At 40.5% G+C, this 23,236-nt stretch overlaps 1 protein-coding gene across 5 annotated transcripts in view; it reads right to left on the bottom strand.

Annotated features, from left to right (window-relative positions):
• Fmn1 (formin 1) overlaps positions 1-23,236 on the bottom strand; it is a 389,105-nt gene that overhangs the window by 285,618 nt on the left and 80,251 nt on the right. For 4 of the 5 annotated variants that reach the window (XM_011239295.2, XM_011239294.2, NM_010230.2 and 1 more), the window contains one exon: positions 1,339-1,514. The exons of the other annotated variant lie outside the window; for it this stretch is intronic. In XM_011239295.2, the coding sequence (XP_011237597.1) occupies positions 1,339-1,514 (176 nt within the window). The remainder of the gene's footprint in view (positions 1-1,338; positions 1,515-23,236) is intronic. 5 annotated transcript variants of the gene reach the window in all.

Here is a 23,236-nt window from a genome sequence, read left to right as displayed (position 1 = left end):
CCAGGCAGGCTGCCTATGATTTGCTGTGTCCTGGGCAGCTTAAAATAATTCGCCAGTAGATGTCACTGTTGCACTTAAGTGAGTATATCCTGGCTTTGACTTTGAAAGTAAGGAATTGCACTCCTCCCTCCCTCCCTCCTCCCCCTCTTCCCCTCCCCCTCCCATTTATGTGTGTGAGGTGTGTGTGTGAGAAAGAGTGTGTGTGTGCTTCCATGCATGGATGGTTGTAGGTGTGTGTGTGTGTGTGTGTGTGTGTGTGTGTGTATGTGTGTGTGTGTGTGTGTGTTTTGCTTGCATGTACTTGTGGAGCCCAAAAGGACATTATATTTGCTGGAGCTGGGGTTAGGTTATTGTGAGCTGCCACATGGTTACTAGGAGCTGAACCCAGCAAGCACTCTCAACCACTGAGACAGCTCCCCAACCCTTCAAACCCCTTTTTATGAAAACCAATGTCAAATGTCTTTCTGAAATGACTACAAGAACTATTATTGTATGGCTATGAAAAAAAAAACAGTTCTACTCAATGGTTACTACCATCTAAAATTGGCAGATCTAACGCACTCCTATGAAAACTTACAATGTTACCTAGATGACCGTAGGCCTAACTCACACACTGCATGTGTAGTTTCAGATCAGAATATAACAAAGTAGAGAACAAGAGATTGTGGATGGGCATCAAAATTAAAGCAAAATAGAAAAGGCCACAGGGAGCTGTGGGGAAAAGAGGGCAGTGACAGAAGGCATGGTTTGGTCAACTCTTATCAGACTATCTAACACTGCAAGTGGCTAGCCCTGCCCACTGCTTTGTCCCGGAGTGGCAATGCTTCTGTGTCAGTGGATGTGTGAATGGATGAGAAAGGAGAAGCCTATGTTTTTAAATGGGTCATCCTGCATTTGGCAGGCTTCCCATCGACTTGTTGGACTGTTATTTGAGCAGCTGGAGAGAAAGAGACGTTTATAGATGTGCAATGAAGACAGGTGACTTGGGTTTCACTGGAAAGCACGGGGCATATCTGTCAGCTAGCATATGTTATTCATAAATTTTTAGTACAATGATATTAAGTGACGAGCAGCAAATGGGTTTCTTCCCACTGGGAGGCTTAGGCATCACAGCTAATGAGAGAGAACTCTGCAAAGACACGATAGACACAGTCACCTTCTTGCACACAGATTCTGCCTTGGTTTGCGGTAGTCCACTGATTTTTTTTCTCAAACAGTGATCCACATACAAAATACAGCCTCAGCAACTTTACATGTAGAATTTACATAACATCCATATTAAATGAGCCTCTGCAGACCACAAAGAGCTACAGAATAAGCATAAAGATTTCGACTTACGTTGAGATCCAAGTACAATTCACTTCTACTTGTCTTCTCTTTCTCTTCATGGAGCAGAAATGGACAGGGTGGTCCGGCTCTGTAACCAGGGACCCAAACCCCTCCATCCTTATTGGGAAGGTCTTTTGCCGTCTGCTCTTTGAAGTTGTCACAGGGAAAGCCTTCAGAGGCAATACCTAAGTGAACATAGGGAAGAGTGTCAAGGACACAGCAGGAAGATGAAATACAATGTTGTCAGCAAGTTTAGGGATTCTACAAGGCCCTCTCCACGTTCTGGCTTCACTTTCTAGTATATACTTTTAGAGTTTGCTGTCCTTGAAAGGACTTTAACCAGGAACTCTTTGGAGGTCTTCAAGCATATACCCTCATCACTAAAATGTTGGTATCTTCGCTCTTTTCTATGCTCTGAAGTCCTGTGTGGAGTTTTAGCTCTACCACTCAATGGTGTCACCCATGCCAAGGCACTAATGTATTTGCTCTTCTGGAACTGAAGCTGTGCCTTATTTCTAGGGACAGACTCATCGGGCACTGAACATATAGGTCCATGTCCATTTGATGATGAGGGAGCGAATGAATAATCCCTTTGGGAATGACTTTTGTCATCTCCAGAATCATCAGCTAGCCTACTCTTACCTATTGTGTAAGGGTGACAATAGGGATATCTTCAAATTCTAATATAACCTAGAGTTGGGAAACACTGATGCTCCCATTTTGGGGGGAGGGACTGAGGCACAGAGTTGCTAAGCAACAGTGTCAAGTTCATAAAATCTATGAAGGAAAAAGCAATAGTTGGAAACCAGGCAGCTGAACACTAGAGGCTATGTTCTTAGAAACTATGTATATAGCCTCTGCCTGATATTCCTGAGATGGTAACATATGTTCTGTGATAAGAAGGATGTCACGGTCAGAAAGACTATCCATCCTTTGGTGCTTCTCAGTTAATGTCAGGTTACTGAAGAATTTGAAATGCCCCTTGGTGAAAAAAAAAAAAAAAAAAAAAAAGCAAGTCCCCTAAACCTATCAAATGGGGATTTCCCCAGACTTATTTGGTCATGGGCTCCATTTAAAGGGGCATGTGCTGGGCCAAATATGTTGTAAACTCTTAGAGCTCCCCTGGAACGCAGTTTGGAAAATATTAGATTAGATCAATGCCAGACAAGCCTCCGAGGCACTCACATTCCTGGTCCTCTGAATTCCTGGTAAGCAACCTCAGCAAAACCTGAAGCAACCAGGTAGACACTCCAGACTTACACTCAGTGTCTTTTGCAAGAGGGACTGCTGGCTATGCGATAGGGTGTTTGTTATACATAATCCCTGTAAGAGAGGTGCTCTGGAAGTGATCCAAAGCCAGCTGACAGCCTTGCCATGCTGAGAACCAGACTCATTAGTAACCTGAGCTGAGACTCAGCGCACAAAGGGCTGGGAGGCAGCGTGCTTCTCTCTTATGAGAGTAGCTCTTGAAGGGGCAGAGAAGTTGAGGACATGTAAGGTGTGGATTTCTGTTTGCTTGTTCAGTTGGGTTGGTTCATTGAGTTTTAATCACACTTCCAAGTGAAGGTGAGAGAGGTCACCAAGCTTCTAAAGCTGCAACTGTAATGCTTTGAAGGCTGTTCAAACACCACTTTCAGCCCCTGAGAAAAAATGAGAGTCCAGGACCGCAGGAGTCCACTGTCATCACTGCAAATGTAAGGTGTCTGGAACTTGGGGACTTTCTCCAAAAGGACACAGTGTCTTAAGATGAGTCTCTGTCTGCTTGAGGCCCCCCATACCTACTGTTTGCAGAAGATGCAGCCAGCTGTTCACCTGACCTTTGACTTAGGGAGTCATGTCCTGGGGAGTGCCCCTAACTCCTGTTCTCAAGGAGCAGGGGGTGATGGATGGGGCAGGAAGCTAATGCCTAAAAGAACCCCAAAGCTCCTCCACAGACAACCCTGAAAGGAAATCATCACTGTGAAGACCCGAAGCTCATGAAGCTCTAGTGGAGGTGGGATGGCTCAGCCTTCCCCTAGAACCTTTCTGTCCCCTTTGTTAAGAAAGGAGGAGACAGACCCTCATAAAACTATGGAGGGCTCAGTTCACAATGATGTCTCACTTCCTGAGTCTATGATTACCCACCAGACCCCTCACTTAGATCCCTATACTCTTTTCCCTTTGGCTATGGAGTAAATGCTGGCTTTGGATGAAGGTTACATGGACTAATATAACTATAGAACACAAAATATAGATTACAAAATACATTGTACAGCACCCCAAGTAAGACATTCATTTTATCAGAGGCATATTGTCTGGTGAGACTAGATTTATTACTACAGTATGAAGAGTGGAGTGCAAGAGTGGTGTTCCCAGAAAAAACACACACGTACATATGTTCATGTGTCCACACATGCAAACACATTCAAATTCCTGCAGTGTCTAGCCAACACCACATTAATGAGGTGAGGCATAAAATCCAAGTCACTCTTCATACACAGGAAAAACAATAGAAAGATTAAGCAGAAACAGTAAAAGATCATTTAATTCTGGAGTTGATTTTCATTTCAAAGAGCAAATTATTGATGCCTAGTAACTAACCAGACAATAGCCTATGAAGAAAACACGCAGAGAGACCATGACGCGTGGTAACTCCGACAAGGATCATTAGGACATGAAAGGACCAGAGGCAAGTACAGGTTACATGAGACTGTTATCTAAGAAGTTTGACAAACTAAGGACAAAGGACAAATTCAACTTTCCAAGAAAAATGAATAAATAACAAATTTATAAAGTAATTTTAGAATACAAAATTTTAATACTATAAATACAAATGACTTGTAAGATAACATACATGACTATAGACTATATTTATTAAAATAGGGCATCTCTGTATTATTGTTTTCAGCCGAGTAAACAAAAAAGCAAAAAATGAACTTGAAACAAATAAATCTGTCAGCACAGTCAACTGTCATTTAATTTCTAATTCACAGAGATTTTTCAAGGTGTTAGATTTTCATTTCTGAAACACCAAAAATCATCCACTTAATCAAATGTCTTTTTTTCTTTAGTGTACATTATTAGTCTAATTTTATCAGGTTATTTATTAGTAGTTTTGTTTCTCAAAGGCACATCAGCCCCTCTATTGATCACATATACACACAAAGGTTAATTTGACGGGTGATCATGGTTAATAGGACATACAGCACAGGTACACAAAGGGTAAGGTGGCTTACCTTTGAAAGTCTGTGCTTTTCCCAACCATTCAAATGATGAGCTGCACCTTGTTGATGCTAACCTACAACATCAGCCTGGGGGCTGCTGTCAGTAATCAAAACAGTGGGAGCAGACAGAAAGAAAAGGTAATATGCCATTTACAATGGAGGCAGTATTCAAAGTCCACCTTCCCCAGATGCAATCGGTCTCTCTGCCCGTGGCACAAAGATTGCTATTTGATTTCTTTGCTCCCTCCTTGTGTGGCAGTGTGAGTTCAGAATCTTCTTCCTGTCTCTATGACTGCTATGAGAGCCAGTGTCTGGCTATGAAACCTGTTCTGGCTGAATGTGTGTGGGCAATGTGACAGTTCACAGCTCTGTACGTTATTATACGCATCTATACCTATAGCTCTGGCAAATAGTCATCTCATTACCACCATGAGATAGGACTGTGTCAGGAGGACGGGCTGTCTAAGGAAAAGGCGGCAGTTGGTCAACCAAGCAGCAGGATGGAGTGGGAAGCAGGTACAGCAGTTTGAGAAGCTACAGGGAAAGGATCATAGCTACCAAATGAATAAAGTGTTTGGATATCTAAAATGCTATTTAACAAAATGAAACACCATTTAAAGCAGAAAGGGTTCTTGTATGTCTTTCCGTCCACCCATCCATTCTACAGCTGAGGGAACTAACCCCGGGAAAATTTCAGTATTTCCAGCACACTTAGTGGCAAACCTTGGATGAAAATCCAGTTCCTAGAGAGAAGCCTCTTATGATACTTACCGGAGGACATTATTTATTGCTAAACCACAGACGAGGATGTTGGGGGAACAGACAGAAGATGGTGGCGGTGGCTAAGAGCATGGGCCTTTGACCACTGAGCTCGACTCCTGGCTTCCTCTAACACTAACTGGTTAACCTTGAAGTATCAAACATCCTTACATCAATCATTGCCTCACCAGTAAGAGTCAGATAATAAGGATAAACCTGGTAATGAACTGAAATCCAAATTATTTTCTCCAAGGAAACTTCCTAGGCTGTGGGTGTGTGAACTGCATGAAAGATGTAAGTAAATCCTGAATAATTAAATGCAATGGAAATAAATTAAATCTCACGTCTGTGAATGAAAGACAACTTTTTAAAAAAAATTTTTAATTACGTATTTTCCTCATTTACATTGCCAATGCTATCCCAAAAGTCCCCCACACCCTCCCCCCCCACTCCCCTACCCACCCATTCCCACTTTTTGGCCCTGGTGTTCCCCAGTACTGGGGCATATAAAGTTTGCAAGTCCAATGGGCCTCTCTTTCCAGTGATGGCCAACTAGGCCATCTTTTGATACATATGCAGCTAGAGACATAAGCTCTGAGGGTACTGGTTAGTTCATATTGTTGTTCCACCTATAGGGTTGCAGATCCCTTTAGCTCCTTGGGTAATTTCTCTAGCTCCTCCATTGGGGGCCCTGTGATCCAACCAATAGCTGACTGTGAGCATCCACTTCTGTGTTTGCTAGGCCCCGGCGTAGCCTCACAAGAGACAGCTATATCAGGGGAAGGACAACTTTTTAATCAAAGAAGATAAAAAGAATAATTGAGCTCATAAGAGTTTACTAAAGCATTCCAGTGAAGTAGATGCCAAGTCTTTTGAGCACCCAAAGTAGAAATCCCATCATCTGATATAATAGCTTCAGGTAAGTGTTTGATCAGCTCTGAAAAGAATAGATCCTCAGGGCTCTGCGTGGAGACACGAAAACCTTTCTTCACTGAAGGTCAAATTCATGATCATAGAGCCCAGTCAGCCTATTTATAGACATAGCTTCCAAAGAATTGTTATTTATAGAATTACATCAATATACACTAATGATAATTACATTAACTCTCTCATATGTCCCTTTCTTGGGAGGGATATGGACTTGCAAATAAAGAAACTCTTTTGTGAATATGGTTGTGATGAACATTTTATCAAGAGTCACATATTTAAAGTAGTACAAATTATGCTAAGAATGGGTAAAGACTGGGTTTGGGAGGTACATCTAGGTGAGATCTGGTGTCAAATGGCTGAAAAATGTTTACCAAGTTGTATGAGTCCTGAGACATTAGGTCCTCTGTATAGTCTCAGAGAGTAAATGCTTAAGAAAACAGATGTTAATACTTCAAATGCCTAAGTTATCAAAAAAAATAGATATGTTGGTTGATAAGGAATGCTTACTAAACATTTTGAAGCAAAGTCAAGAATACAGAAAGCATACACTTTTAATCACTAAAAGTAAAACTGTTAACATTTTTTTCTTGAAATAGTATTCCAATTATTCTGTGGATAACTGCCCAGTAGGAAGGCTGGGTTAAAAGGATATGTAATGATTTAAAGAGAGATGATAAGAAAAAAACTGTAAACTGATAAGCATTGGCTAATAAAACATACATATGAATGAAATTCTAAAGATTTGTTTATTTTATATATGTGAGTATACTGTCGTTGTCTTCAGACACACCAGAAGAAAGTATTGGATCCCATTAAAGAGGATTGTGAGCCACCATGTATGTGGTTGCTGGGAAACGATTTTGAGATTCACAGAACTGAGAATATAAATAGCAAGATAAAAAGGGGGAAATAAGTCTCTTTTTACTATCAATGATAAGCATTTAGGGGATGAGAATAAGACTCTAGGCATGATGTAAAAGAAAGTATGACAGTATGTTCCATTATTTCATTTCTGTAGCCAAAAGAAAAAAGACTGGTCCTTTGGGTCTGATACAGATTTTTTTCTAATAAAAAAATTCTGATAGCAATAGCTATAGAAGTATGTTGACATTAACCTTATTGACATACCAACTGTTCTCCAGTTACCTGTGCTAGTTTTATTGGCAGGATTGGGGTTTAAGGCATGCCAAGCTGCCTGCTCTTCTAGTCAAAGAAGCATGGCCTCGGAGAACTGTCTATCAGGAGCGTCTGTGTCAAAAACACAAACAAACAAAAAAGCCAGGCAGTGGTGGTGCATGCCTTTAATCCCAGAAATTGGAGGCAGAGCCAGGTGGAGTTCAAGGCCAGCCAGGTCTAAAAAGTGAGTTCCAGGACAGCCAGGGCTACACAGAGAAACCCTGTCTCAAAAAAACAAAAAACAAACAAACAAACAAAAAGAAGTCTTTGTGAAACAGCTAGATTCTCAAATCACTGTCTTGGACACCAGCATTTTCCAACATCCCTTCACCTTGTGCTGGCAACCTACATTAAGTCTCCCAACAAACTGATTGTTCTAAGGCTGAGTAATGTCTGACATGAGGAATTTATTCTGTGTATACACACACACACACACACACACACACACACACACACACACACACACACACACACACATATTACATGTGGCTGGGGATCTTCTCAATGACCCTGTAAGCTAGGCGCAAAGTCTCCTGATTTTAAAGATGGAAAAGTGGTGATGGAGGAAGTTAGCCTTGCTCTGGACAAAACAAGAAGTGAGTAGAACAAAATTCAGAGACCACTGTCCATCATTAACCTCCTGCCATACACAATAAAACAGACTATAGGCAACAATTAGCTTTTGATGTCCAATGGCAAGCAGCAATCTAATCCCTGGGAAAGTAGAAGTGTGTGAGGTAAGCCACACAACTGTCCATGATTTCTGCCAAATGCTGATTTCTGGATTGCAAAGGAAAAATGAAATGAGCCCTGGTGACTTATCTGACATTTTAAGCATTCTAGCATGAATATAATTAGGAGCATTGGGGTTGGACAGAAAATATTCAAAGAGATACTAGCTTTAATGTTTCAAGTTTGAAGAAGGTTAGAAACCCATGGAATAAAATGTTTCAACTAACCACAAGCAAGACAAACGCAACAAACCAGCACTAAACAAATTTGCTGAAAACCACTGATAAAAGGACTACTATTGAATCAGGTAGGGGAAGCTGGACACTAGCACAAGCTTCCAATCAGAACTAAGAAGGGAGAAGATGGTGAGTGCTGGCAGTCAAAAGGAATGGGAAAGAATGACATAAGGCGACTCACTTTATTGCAAAGTTATAACAATCCTAAATTTGTACTACTGATACCTAATAAAAGGTACCGGTACGTGAAACAAAACTACCAGAAATGGATGGAGAAATATACAAATTCAAAATTATATGGAGAGACTTCCATATTACTCTCTTATTAATTGCCATAAAAGACTGACAGAAAATCAGTGAAGTCAGGAATGGTGGCTTGTGCCTGGAACTCCACCACTCAGGAAGCTGAAGCAGGAAGATTACCATGAGTTCAAGGTTAAGTAAGTTCAGGACAGCCTGGGCTACGTAGCGAGACCCTATCTCAAAAATAAGACTGCAAAATCAATGGATACAAAGACTTACCAGATTTTATCTAATAGTTATAAGATATCCCACCCAATAATTGGAAAATATGTACTCTTTCCAGACATATGTAGAATGTATAACCAACTATTTGAAAATTAAAGAACATACTTAACCTCAAGTGTTAAAATCACAAGAAAAAGTAGAGGAAATTGGGGTCACAATTAAAGTGGAATTCATAGGAAATATATAGACCTGCTCAATACTGAATGGTACTCCCTAATTCTCCTAAATGTTCTTTTGGCTAGGGGAATGTTGCACACGGTGAACACATCGTTAACCTAGAAAAGATCATATGCTTTCTGAACACTGCTATTGAATTCCCCTGCTTTGCTCCCAGGAACCTTTCAGTCTCTATGGTTAGGCATATGTTGGACACTGATCTTGAAGAAACAAAACCAGCTCCAGAGAAAGAGCTCTGAATGTATTAGCGGTTCCTAGGAAGACAGGCCTTCCAGCTTACTCTACAATGAAGTCCCAAGCCAGAATCTTTACAGACATTATCTGTCCAAGTTAGCTTGTGGTTCCAGTGGCTGCCAGTTAGCTGAGAACTTCTAACACCACAAGCAAGAGGCTAGAGAATAAAAGGAGAAACAGGCTGAGTAATTCCACACTTACTGCACCCACAAGATCTCTGAGGCTGCTGTTTTCCACAGTCATACCTCCTACTGATTGCTGCTTTTCTATTCTGCAGTTCTTGTCAGCTTTCTAACAATGGAAATTTGTTTCCCTTTCAAGCCTAGGAGTGTTCCTAAGGGCCACCCACTCATGTTAGTTCCTGGAAACCCATAAACCTGGACTTGTTTTCTTAACTAGGTCATTCAGTTCATACATAGCCTCTAAAAACTACCTTCAAGTTTGGACTTACTAACTCTACTCTTTAACTTTCCATCAGGAACTCTGACAAATATTGGCGCTGGCAATGATATCTATTTCCTGCCTTCTAACATGTTCATATTTACTAATGCACATAGGCCCTTGCTGTCTGCTACCCACGGTACTCATTTAGAATAATAGCGATACTGTGATTGGTCCATCCATTCTCCAGTGAGCTATCAAAGTGATCAACCCCTTCTCACCTTCTGTTCTGACAGAGAACGGGAAATTGACATAGCCCCAAATAAGGGAGGGATGTAGTTAAGTATACTACTTTCTTTCTCAGGTGAAGACGATTCAATTGGTACAAAAGAGAAGCACAATAAATAAATCAATAAAGGCACAAGACCAGAGACCTCCTCAGACATATTTGGCAGCAATATCACATCTGAATAACAGCTACAATTGGCATCCTTGTGTAACTGAGCTTACAAAAGGCTAGCTGTTCTCCCCAAGTTACCTAGAGTCCTGACTAACCCTAAAGGAATTCCAGTGGCGAAGTGCTAAGAATGAATCACCATCTCTGCACCATTCCAATCTTTGACGCTGGCACAAATCTCTTCGGGTCCTTTATGGCTTAGTGTATGTCTTCAAGAAACAAGGGAAATAATATGATGCTTTCTTTCCCAGAACACATAGGTATAAGGAGTTCACACTCATGGTCAAAGGAATGGTTCAGTAGGCATATTCTCAAATTCATTTTACTTGCTTTTAGGTATTTTTGTTGTTTCTGATTCTCTCCTTCAATGTATAATATGATCCAGAAAACCAAACCAAACCAACCAAACATGGACAACAAACCATTGAAGCAAAAGAGGAGTTTCATGTAGGAGGACATTGGAGAACTCAGGGTCTTGTCAACATGTTTTGTTCAGCTAAAGTACCACAGATTCTTTTCATTACACCTTGGATCCATTTGCTCAAACATGAAGCTAGTCCTAATCATGTTTAATTAATTAGCTTGCTTTTAGCATCACACCAATATTTGAGTCCCCTCAAGGGGACTGTTGCAATCATCAGTGTGATTTTGCTATGTCTTTAGGCCATTATTGCACCAGAAAACACAGCTCCGATTTAAATTGCATGTCAGCAGAAAAAAATCAATGTACTAAAAGAAAATTGATTCCATAAGCCAAAATCTTTATGAAGGCAACTGATCCATAAAGTGAGTTAAAACTATACTAAGAACAGAATTGAATTCTCTTTCTTGGCCAAAAAGGACTTATCAATGTATTCAAATTCATGATAAACATTCACTGGGAAAAATTACAGTAAATAGGAAAATAGGGATCTTACAGCCTGAGGTTGATGAGAAATCATAAATCAGTACAAGATTGTCAGCAATGCTTCAGTGTAACGAAAAGGGTTGGGCTGATGGGTGTTGTAGAGACAAATGTATCTATCAGGAGTCGGGCTTTTATTGTGGGCTCACATGTTACACAACCAAAGGAGAATTATATAGGCCAGTGGTGAGTCTGCTGATAAACACAAGTTCCAAATAATTAATGCTCTCTTCCCTTATTTGAAATGAAAATGTACAGATGAAGGGCAGGAATATACCCGATTCCTGGGGAAAGCCACGGGCTTGCTCACACCCAGGGATGGGGTGGGGTGGGTGAATGACTTTTCAAGGGACTCAGCTTTGCTCAAGCCACGGAGAAACCAACTGGCAAAGGAAATGAGAACACATTGCTAGGGCAACAGGCAACAAAAGTCTATTCCTGCAGCAATGCCTTCCAGCTAATTTAATCCTAAAATAGTTCTGTAATTTGCCACAGAATCTAGAACAGCATGCATTACTGAAAAGGATAAAACAGTAAAGGAACGATTGGATAATTTCATGTAAATTACTAAAGGTGTTACTTTGCTGAAGAGACTTGACACTATTTTCTTTGCAAAAAAAAAAAAAAAAAAGAAAGAAAGAAAATTGTTAGATCGTGTCTATTTTTAAAACAGTGTAAATTTGAGTCTTAATATTTGTACCCTTAAAAGAAAAATCAATGAGGAAGTTGGGGAGGTAGCTCAGTGTGTAAAAGGCCTGCCATATAAGTATGAGGACCCAAGTTCCAACCCCTAGTACCCACTTAAAGAGTTGGATGCAGCACAGTGTGCATCTGTGGCTGCAGTGCTGGACGGGTGGGGCAGATGCAGTCAGATCCCTGCAGCTCACTGTAGCCTGGCCTAATAGATGAACTCCAGTTTCAGTATCTATCTATTCTATCTCAAACAATAAGGTGGAAAGTGATCAAGCATGTAACCCATACATGCCGATATATCTTTTCCTACACGGCTATAGGAGATCATAAATGGAAGGGTTAGCAACAACTGCTGCATCCTCATATGGCTCTAGGAAGTTGACCTGATAAGAGGGCCATTGAGGGAATAAAGAAAGAATGGACAAATGGACACACTTATATAAACATGGGTTTCAGGTGGACTGAGGTCTCTGATGGAGAAATCACAGCACCCTAGGGTGGCTCTGCATTTCACCTTGCCACTGATATATGTGAAAGCCACTTGGGGAGAAAAAACACGGAACCACTAGGCTATGTTAGTTCCTCACCACCATCAGATCCTGGGACACGCCATTGACACACCGCTCAGGGGAGGCAGAACACAGGCTAAGATGAGGGGTCCCAACCCATGTCTTTCCAGGTGAGAAATGGTTCAGGCTGAGGCTGTGGTTCCCAATCTCCTGGACACCCAGACACCACTGGGAACAGGGAGGAGTTAAGAACAGGGCCCATGGGCCTGAGATGAGCCCTGGGATGGGAGAATCTGGCTCAGCTCACCGTAAGTGTCAGGACTTAGGCTGTGCAGCTCTGTAATGAAGGCTTCAACTGACAACGGTTCTTGATGAGAGAGACAGTCCTTGTTTGTCCCAACTGTTTATTCATGGTGCAAAAGAGATTAAATGTCTTTTGCAGGAGGGAAATGTCCAAGAAGGGAAGCTTATTGGTTAAACCCTCTGGGCAGCCCATCTAGATACCTCATTAGCATGGACAATTCTGGGCTCTATGCTACATGACCAGTTGGTATGATCCTCTTAGTGAGGTGCTACGTGCTCCAGGACAGGTATCTTGTCTACTGTTCTCAATTATGAGAATTGCTGGGTTTCCTTAATCTGTTGAACTTTACCAGTTTTTCTGCCTGGTGACACAGTTGAACTTGTCCCACACCTTAGAAACTCAATGTGCTTTTTATATACTGTTGAACAGAGAGGCAGGCTTGTTACATACAGAAGAATAGGGAGCTAAGATTATCACAGATAAACAAGGAGGCAGCCTTTATAGTATCACCTGGCTTATTAGGCAAGTTTAGCTAATCTCTGTAGGGGCAATCTCTGTAGGGGACCAGTCTTCAGGCTATAAATATTCTTAAGGAGAAAGCTATGGTGGACATTTTCTGCACATATTACCAACATTCATACTTGAGCCAGGAAAAGAAGCTTTGTCATTTGCCTGAGCCTCGCCCAGAGAAGGCTTTGGCCTTTTCCTATGAGTTTGGTCCTGGCATGGCCATGTCCATACTACAACACACATTCACCCAAGCCTACAACACTCAGGACTTCCTCTATCCACCGTGGGCAAGTCCATCAGTCTCACGTGATTCTAGGCCCTAAGTTCTGAAGGCTCTGGGCAGGCCTCTGCTTAATAATATATTCCCACTGATCAGGGGAGCAAGAGTCAGCCTCAGATTTTCTGGGGTTCATTACTACTACCTGACAGAAAAAAAAAGAGGTAGAATCAAGTAGGCTGTAATGATCAGCCAGCTGCCATGGGATTGATGGGGATTTGGTGGGACATGAACAGAGTCTGAAGGAGAAGTTAGCAGCAGACTATTGTGTTTTCTGAGCTGGACTGTCAATGGTCCAGACTTCAGTACTAAATGGTGGTTGCCACCCAAAGAAATCCAGCTCAACCTAAATCTTCTTACTAAATGCAAGAGCAATGACTGAGGAAAGATCTAGTGTACCAAAGAGAACTCTGTAATTACTAGAAGGCATCAGGTCTATAGCTATATATTCTCACATGCTATTGCTATAGCTACAGATAAATATTACGTTTTTGTTTTTTGTTTCATGAATGCTAGTTTCTGTTCTTTCCCCCTTTCACTCTAGGAGGAGAGGCAGGCTGAAATTAGGAATGTATTCATAAGTTGCAAAGTAAGATGATGGATCTTGTATGAGTGCCATTCAAAAGACTGGAGTCAGCTGCTCACAGCATATAAAGGCAAGCTCTAGTGGCCACCCACAGCTAGACTTTTCAGGGGACATGGGCCAGAGAATGCCTGCTAATGTCAACGAACTTTTCTCTCCATCAAATTGTATCCGTGAAACTGAAAGAAGCAATCACTAGTCTGGGTTTTGTAAATAGAAAATATTCACATCCTTTTTTCTAGCTATGTCCTAGAAGATTCCTGGCTCAGGGTTCAGCTCTTCAATTTTTCCCTGCTTCATAGCTATAGTAGTCAATAAATAATTTTCTGTTTTAATTAAGACAACTCGTCAGTGATTCACAAACCTAAAGAGGCTGCATAATAGCAATATAGTAGTCTTGATTATCCACACAGTGTTTCAAGACCCTGCATATAACTGCAACAGGCAGTCCTGAACTCTAAACACTACACAAGATGTCAGCTTAGGCATTACTTCTGTGGCTTAAAAAAATCTTCATTTAATATCTACAGGAGTCTATAAAACAGAAACCAAAAAGTACATTGTTGACTTTGCCATTTGACGTATTTCTTTGGGTCATTCAGGTAACCATCATAAGATCTTTCCAGAAGAATGGCTCTTTTACTGATGCCTTCCTTAAACATTTCCCCTCTATTGTATCCATAGCATTTATTGCCTGTTTCATTGAAGACCCTCAGTTTAGCTATAACAATGCAGGGCATCACATCTATTTCTTCTATATAGACGGCATTGTGGGGTCCCATTTTTAAGACAAAAAAAAGAAAAATAAAGAAAAGAGAAACATGCTCATACAGTCCGGATAGCCAGATAGTTCGTTCTTTTCAGTTAACTCTTGAAGCCGAGAATTGTGTCAGAGATGTAACAAGAAGAGAAGACAGGGCTCAGGTTGGGTGCCACGTTGCTATAATTAGAATACAATATTGGCAAGATCTCAGACTATTTTCACGGAATGGCTTTGCAGTTTATTAGTAATGCCTTTTTTGGCTCAGGAGAAAAGTATGATAGAATGTGATCCTGTTTGGGGCATCCTTCGACTAATCTCTATGCCTCTGGTTTTTGCCTGCTAACTTATTGGCAGGTCTTTATCAAAGGCATCCTGTCAGCTTAACAAGTAATCAGAAGATATATGAAGCTCAGCTTGTTACTGCAGCAAATGTTTGCAAGAGGAGGAAAAAATAAAAATCATGTAAACATAAAAGACACAGTGAATTAGTAGGTGGGAATCTTTTACTCATCTCTCACTCCTATTAGTGGAGAAGGGCAATGACAGCATATGAAAACGTGAAATAAACCCAAATAGGATTGGTGATCTTGCTTTCCTTACACTTAAGAAAAGAAGGTTACATTCTGAGATTGTAGGAATATAATATGGGGAATGATGGAAGAGTCTCTACCATTGGAAGCTATTACCTTTATAATGTAATGTTCTATGTTACTGAGTAATGAAGCAAGGCTAGGCATAGAGTCGATAAAGATGGGGATAAGAAAGCAGGGAAAGGGACAGGATTATAAATGTCACCAGAGACTAAGAAGTATGAAGCTGGCCAGGTTCCTCTCCCACTCAGAAAGGTCAACTGATAGCTCCAAAGACCTGTAATTGAATCCTCTTCCTCTTTTGATGTTCTCATCAAGAGGGGTTTAACTGCCTTTCCCTTGATTTATTAGATGCTCACTTCAAAGAGCCCCTAAAAGCACAATATTTGCCTAAACAACTCCCATGTCTGAGTAAATCTAGACAAAACCCCCTAGGCTATTCATCCTAAATTTCACACATTACTGCCTTTGGCCCTGTCAGTGACCTCAGCCTACAGTATTGATTGCTGCTTGCCTCCCAATATGAATCCCTCTGATGATCAATCAGTTGGCAGGACAGACAGTCATTTAAGGATTCACCAAAACCCAAGAGGAAACCTCACAATTTAGAAGACGTGCTGTGACTTTTCTGTTTACAGAGCATTTCCAAGCAAAGCAGGAGTGGCCCACACTTGATCTCTGACTTGGGATTCTGAAATGAAGATGGATATACTATTTAGTAACAAGTTAACTCAAAATAATCTATGAAATTAAAAAAACTATCTTTGTTCTAACATGCATGTAAGATCTGTGGTACACCTGTGGAGGGAGAGCACAGCCACCTGTGATGTCTGGTTTGTCAACACGGAAGACTAATAAGGAAAGTTATCCTTATCAATAAGCATGGAGACTGTTCAACACACTAGTAATGAAAGATACACAAGATAACAGAAGGAAAAAAAAACAGAACTAATAAATTTGGAAAAGCTAAATAAAGTACAGCATACAAAACTAGTAACACAGTAGCAACGTAGGTACTCAGCTCTGAGCAGGAAGCATCCCCCCATGTTTAGGCCAGCCCCAGACACTTATAGCGCTGGACGCAGAAAGTTCTCATTGTTTTTTTTTTTTTTTAATAGATTAACACATGTGTAAATTTTGTTGTGGGAGCCTACTGAATAGAAACAGGAAGGAACAGTTAGATATGATGGACTATGTCTTTAATCCCAGCACTCTTGAGGCAGAGGCAAGTGGGTCTCTGAGAGATTGAGGCCAGTCTGGTCTATATAATGGGGCCATGTCAGAAAGAGGGGAAGGGGAAGTGGGGAGGGGAGAGGAAGGGGAAGGGGAGGGGAAGGGGAAGGGAGAGGAGGGGAGAGGAAGGGGAAGGGGATGTGAGGGGAAAGGGAGGAAAGCAATCTAAAGGAAATACTGGGAAACAGACTAATGTCATACTTATGACTGCGATATTTCACCAGAAAAGAATTTCTAAGAGGTAAACAACCTATAAAAAAAAAAAGTTTATCACACCATTAAACCCCTGAGGCTGGAGAGATCACTCAGCAAGTAAAGACATTTGTCTGGCAATACTGTTGACCCAAGTTCGATTCCCATGACCTATCCAAAGGCAGAAAGTGAACCAGCTCCACAAAGCTGTCACTGATGGCCACAGACATTCCATGGCTCTTCAATACCCACCACACTAAAATGTATATGAAACAAACAAGCAAACCTCTGGCAACATTAAATAAGCCAAATAAAGGAATGTCTTTTATCTTTACAGTTTATAACATTAAAACAATGCTTATGAAAGATTTGAAAATATGAGATTTTCAAGAAACGTGTTGAACTTTAAAGCCATACAACAAGTACAGAGATTTTTAAAAGTATTGTGAAAATATTCAACTGAAATTTAAATTTCAAAAGTTATATTTCTAAGGGTGGTGATGATGGAAAGATTTTTTTCTATTGTTGTGATTTCTATGGTTATTTAATGATGGCCATATAATGCTTTAAAAAAAAAAACCAAACCATAAATTCTCATTTAGTGAAACAAAAAGAGCACTTTTGGAGACATATACTCCAAATAGCTTCATGAGAACATAGCTCACTCTGGAGGGTTTTTCTCTCCCTATGTTCAAGATGGATTTCTACATGCCCAAGTCAATAAAGTACCATGACAACACACTGACAACTGTTTTGTTTGAAAGTTGAAAATCTAAATTAAAATGCTTCTACTCCATTATCCTCAGCTCTTGCTGTTACAATCAAGATATGCTCAACCTGTTAGTATTTGAATCCATTAAAAATTTCCAAAACTAGCCAGGCATGCTGGCATACACCTTTGATCCAGCACTCGAGAGGGGGAGGTAGATGGAGCTCTGAGAGTTCAAGGCCAGCCTGGTCTACACAGAGGTCCAGGACAGCCAGGACTATATATAGAAAAAGAGATCCTGTCTTATAACAAATGAACACTCTAACATTCAAATAATTTTAATGACTTGACATGCAGTATAATGTCATTAACTTTGGTGAACATGTATAATATGAGTCCTTTGTATTTTTGGAAATTGTCTTTGGATTGCACTTAAGACAGTAATTATTCAGAGTAAATGAATTAATATATCTAGGTGCTATATAATTATAAACTGTAATTCAAATGTTGGTTTTAGATTTTTCAATAGTGTTTCTGACCTTGCATTTATTTATTTCTGGTGACACATTTATCTCACAGTGTATGAGCTAACTAATACTGGTTCTTTTCTACTTGCTTTCTACATATCATCTATTAATTATATTTATTTTAAAAATGTATGACATAAAATTATATATATATATCATAAAAAACCTCAGTAGAGATATACTACTACATAGTCAGTGGAATGGCTCACATCAAAGTCAGAGAGCCACAAGTGTTGTCACGTATGTGAAGAAATATAAACACTTATCTAAACAGTGTAAATGGGAATATGAATACATGCAACATCTCTGAAAACCAATACAGCATTTCCTTAAAGGGGTAAGTATGGAATGACAGTATGGACTAGGAATTGATTCTACAACTACATTGAGGGAAAAAGAAGGGGTGTGCCCACACTGAGACCTTGCGTGTGAGTGCTCATAGAAGCATTCATTCTCCTAACAGCTAAAAGAGGAAAAAAAATCAAGTGCCTACCTTCTTATGAATAGATGAGCAAAACCTGACATATTCATAAAACAGAATATCATTTGTCTATAGAGATAGTGCATTTGAAGAGGTTATTCTGAGTAAAAGATGACTATCACAAAATACCACATATATAATGCATATGTATTATATTTATTTGAAATGTTCAAAAAGTAGATTAATGGTTATCTAGAACTGGAGGGGATTGTGTGTTATAGTAAATGATTGAGAATAAATATAGTTTGGAGGGGGTAGTAAAATATTCTAAAATTAATTGGGATGATGATTACCTTGTTGCAAATATACTAGGACAACTGAATTGTTATTAACTGGGATAATTTATGAGATGTGTATCTTCATAAAGCTGTCTAAAATAAAGACTGTCAGTTACCATCTTATGTCAGTTGCTTGTATTGCACATTATGATAGTTTTCCTGAAAAAAAAAACCTAGCAGTGACAAAGTGTTTATACTTTTATGATCTATTTTTATATATTTATATAATTTACTGGAGGCAAAGCTATGGACATAATAATGTTAACCACAATCATTTTCATTAGCTTCAAGCTGAAACAACTTTAAGGGCTCATGTATTATAATGAACTCTAACTACTGTAGTTTATCTACATGGTAAAATATCATAACTAAAAGCTATGATTTATAAAAACATATGGAAACATTAAAAGTTTAAAAATAATGTTGGGAAGTAGTATTTAAAATATAAAATGGACACACCTGAATCATGCAAAATACCTGTCTCTGTGAGATGAATTGAAGTGGTTGGATTATAGATTTTTGTTTGCCTTTTTCTTTCTTTTGTACAGCACTTTTTTTTGTAACCCTCTCAATTAAGAAAGGTATTGATATTGTTATCACTTCATCAAACCAGAAGTGAGCACAACAGTCCAAAAAATTTAAAAGGCTCCCTAGATATATCTAATAAAAGAGTATTAGGCACACATGGACAAATGGCAGAGAACAGTGGTATTAGAGTTATCAGGGTCTGCAACAACTCAGCTCATCAATCGACAGGAACACATCCTACTTGGACATGTAGTGGTCTGTTTGGTTTTGTTTTATTTCATCAAATACAAGTAGCAGGGATTGATGCTCAATCAACAGGAGCTTAAGATAGTACCATGTTCCCCCAAGAGCTCATGTGAATCTAGGGGGGGATGGAGACATGGGGAATATTGTTTGTTAAGAAGTGAGGATCTGAGGAGATGGAGGCATTCATAGCAGGCCATCAGAATCTTGAGTCTAACAGCCATTGTGTTGATACTGAGCAAAAGCTGTAGCCATCAGCTTCCAACTGCCCTCTGCAGTTCCATGCATTGAGAGGAGGAAAGGCTAGGGAGAGAATAGAGAACCTTTGCTAGTGGGTCCATATTCTCTGTTTTCTTCAGTGTCTCATTGTGGAGGGAAATAGGGACCTGGATACTTATAAAGTTCAATGGAGACACTGACCAGCCCAAGGCTCATCTGCCTCTAAATACGTTAGGTATCAAATGACTGCATTGGTTGGTTTGATTTGTATGCTTCGGGCCCAAAGCTTGACCTGTGTACTGTGTGAACATCTGTTAAGAGAGTGTTGGCTTTCTGAGTTGTGCTTCTTTGCATGAGTTCAATCTCCTTCAGTATAGGAACTAAACAACCCATCTAATTTGTTGTTTTATGATAAGCCTCCTATTCCTTCAGTTGATGCTGACTGTGAAGTTTGAAGAGCATTTCAATCTGCCCTTTATTCATAATTTTTACTTATTTAATTTTAGAGGTATGATATTTTGCCTGAGTGTATGTCTGTACACCACTTGCGAACTTGTAGCTCAGAATCCAGAAGAAGGCATCAGATCCTCTGGAATAGGAGGAGTCAGTGTACTTATCCACAGAGCCATGTCATCAGCCCCTTCTTAACTATAACTGAGATCAAATTTGCCTTTAGTGAGTATATGGATGAGCAGAAGGAAAACTGGCCCAGTGCTCAGGGATGACGAGCAGAGATTCAATGGACTCCCCCCCCACCCCGTGTTTCTTTTTATAAACAATTGACACTCTGTTTGCTGTATGCACCGTCACTATGAACACACCAAATGGCACACACTATTATGAAACTGCCCTTTTATAGCGACAGTTTGTTCTTCCATAAACTATAACCTTATTCTTCCACCCTTATTCAATTGTGTGGCTTGCCCAAAGGGGGCGTGGGGACCTGTGGTCTATGTGCTGATGCACCTTCCTCAAGTGCCCACTACAGCTCACATTAAATAGTACCATCACCTACTTTGTGTGTTAACTGTTCTCTTCTATGCTGGAGCCCCTTGAGCAACACTAGAAGCCATAGTAAAATAGAGCTTTATACTATTGCTTTAGACTTTGGCTACTATGCTTCCAGCTTTACGAGTCCTGTCAGAGTCGTCACTTCAATCCTTTTCCTGTGGCGCAGTTCACTGAGCTTCCACTAGACATACTTCAGAGCATATCTCTCCTTAACAATAAAATTGTCATTGAAAACTGCTTCTACTCTTCCCACAAGGGAGGGAAACCAGATAAACATCCATCTGTCCACTGCTGAGCTCAGGGATGTCCCTGGGGCTGGCTCCCTCAGGTCCAAGTCAAACTCCTCCCTTGGCAGCACTCCATGGTCTCCCAGCCTTCCTCTAGTACATGCTCTGTTCTGGAAGTCCTCTAGGATGCAACTTCCGGGGCTTGCCTTTCATCTCCACACTCTGCAGAAGCAGATGGGTGGTTCTCCATGGTCACATAGTCCAGGCCCATGGCGGAGACACTCAAGTAGTTCACAACTCTAAACAAAGCACCCTGACACTCTAACTTCATGACCTGGGCACAAGAAAAAACAAAACAAAACAAAAAATGGGCCTGGTGCTTCCTCAATAGTTAGACCTAAACATAGATATACAGAAATCATAAAAGCCTGAATCTGTACCCAGAAGCTTTCAATCTGTGTAAGGACTCTGAATTCCCTGAAGCCCATCTTTGCTATGGGTGGATGCTCCATGTCTAGAACAAACCATTGTTGGTTTAATCATTTGACTCATCCCACTGCCTGTTTGTGTACTAGAACACCATGCAAGCATCAGTCTTTGTTTGTCTCATGACAAAGCAGCTGGGATTTCCTTCTGTTGCCGGATGACCAACAATGCACCTTTATAGGAGACAGTCAGCAAGTAAATACAGCGTAATGGTATCTGCAGTGTCCCTCCTGAACTAGGAAATGTGGATTCCTCATCGCTTGACTATGGACAGAATTCAAGTGGCCATAAAGTGCTATAAGTAAAAGACTAAGAAGGATCCCACCTTGGCTGATGGAAGGTTATAGTTTCCCTTCTTATGTTTCTCCCTGAACTTATGTAAAGTCAAACAAAGGAAGGAAAGCCAGGCATCGTGTTTGTGGCTTCAAATCCCATAACCAGGAAGGAAGAGATAGGATGTTCCTGGGAAGCCAGCCTTGCCTACTTGGCAAGTTCCACATCAGTGAAAGATCTGTCCTCTAAAAGGTGGAGGACTGTATAGAACCTGAGGAATCACATCCAAGGTTCTCTTCTGCTTCTGGCCCCAAACACATTCATTCATACACACACACACACACACACACACACACACACACACAAACACACACACTTCTCTCCTATCCATTCAGTCAAAATGTTGATGAGGCACCAACTGAGTTAATCGCTGGGCCATTCTCTGCAGAGAAAGTGATGGCAAAAAAACAAATAAACAAAAACAAAACAAAACAAACAAACAAACAAATCCAACTCAACTAACCAAACAAAAAACCCCCAAACCAACAATTCTCACAATGTAAGTGTGAAAGGAAATCACCAACAGAAAAACGTTGAGTACCATCTAAAGCAAGGGAAGGGGAGGACCAGAGAAATAATCTGGGAAATAACCAGGAACATCACCCATAGTAATACACATGTGTGCAGAAGACAACATCTGTGCTGCTGTGGCAAAGGAAGGCCAGCCTCATCTCCTCAAGGCCCTGGTGCACACTCCAGATAAGGACGCCGCACTTCATGCTCAAGTCATGAAAATATCCTGATTGGAGAGAAACTTGGTTCCTTGCCAGCCTCCCTAACACCCCCACCTCTTCCACCTCCACCTTTTAGATGCAGGTGGTTCTCCCACAGGCCACAGCCATTCACCCAGCACCTGACAGCGCAGCTGTGGAGAGAACCTGCATCAGCTAGTCTGTATCCTGTGGCCTGGCTGCTCTTCCTCATCCTTCCTGCCTTTCCCACTCCCTAGTCTATCCTCACCGCTCACAATGAAGGCATTGGCCAGGTTTTGTTACCACTTAGGGTTCTCTTTCTAGGTTACTGTGGGTCCTACCTGTTTGTGGTCAGGTGAGTTGACTGACTTTAGCAATTTCAGGTGACAGCATTCCTCATTACTTTAACTACTACCAGCAGACCGATCTTTAGACCGATTATTTAGGTTCTCACACAGATCTGCTTATGATAATGATAACAATTTATTATTATTATTATTATTATTATTATTATTATTATTAATTATCTGGTAGCTCTGGACTGTTTTAAATAATTTTTTTTGGAATGGATAGGGATTATAGTCTCTCATCTTAAAAGCATTGACACAAAAAGACTAGCTATCTTACCATAAAAAGAAGGACCCCTAATTTCAGCTCAGCCTCTGAGATCTGGTAAGTGCTATTGTTCTCCTGAGCCTCAAGAGTAGCTCCTGTGACACCCATTTTATGAAGAAAAAGAAATAAGAAAACTTTTTTTTTTTTTTTTTTTTGGTGTGGAATTGACTTATAGGCCAAGAAACTT

This window comes from Mus musculus, chromosome 2 (assembly GCF_000001635.26).
Source record: "Mus musculus strain C57BL/6J chromosome 2, GRCm38.p6 C57BL/6J".
Lineage (NCBI taxonomy): Eukaryota > Metazoa > Chordata > Mammalia > Rodentia > Muridae > Mus > Mus musculus.
Note: the sequence above shows the minus strand (reverse complement) of the source record. Positions and strands in the feature narration are given on the sequence as shown.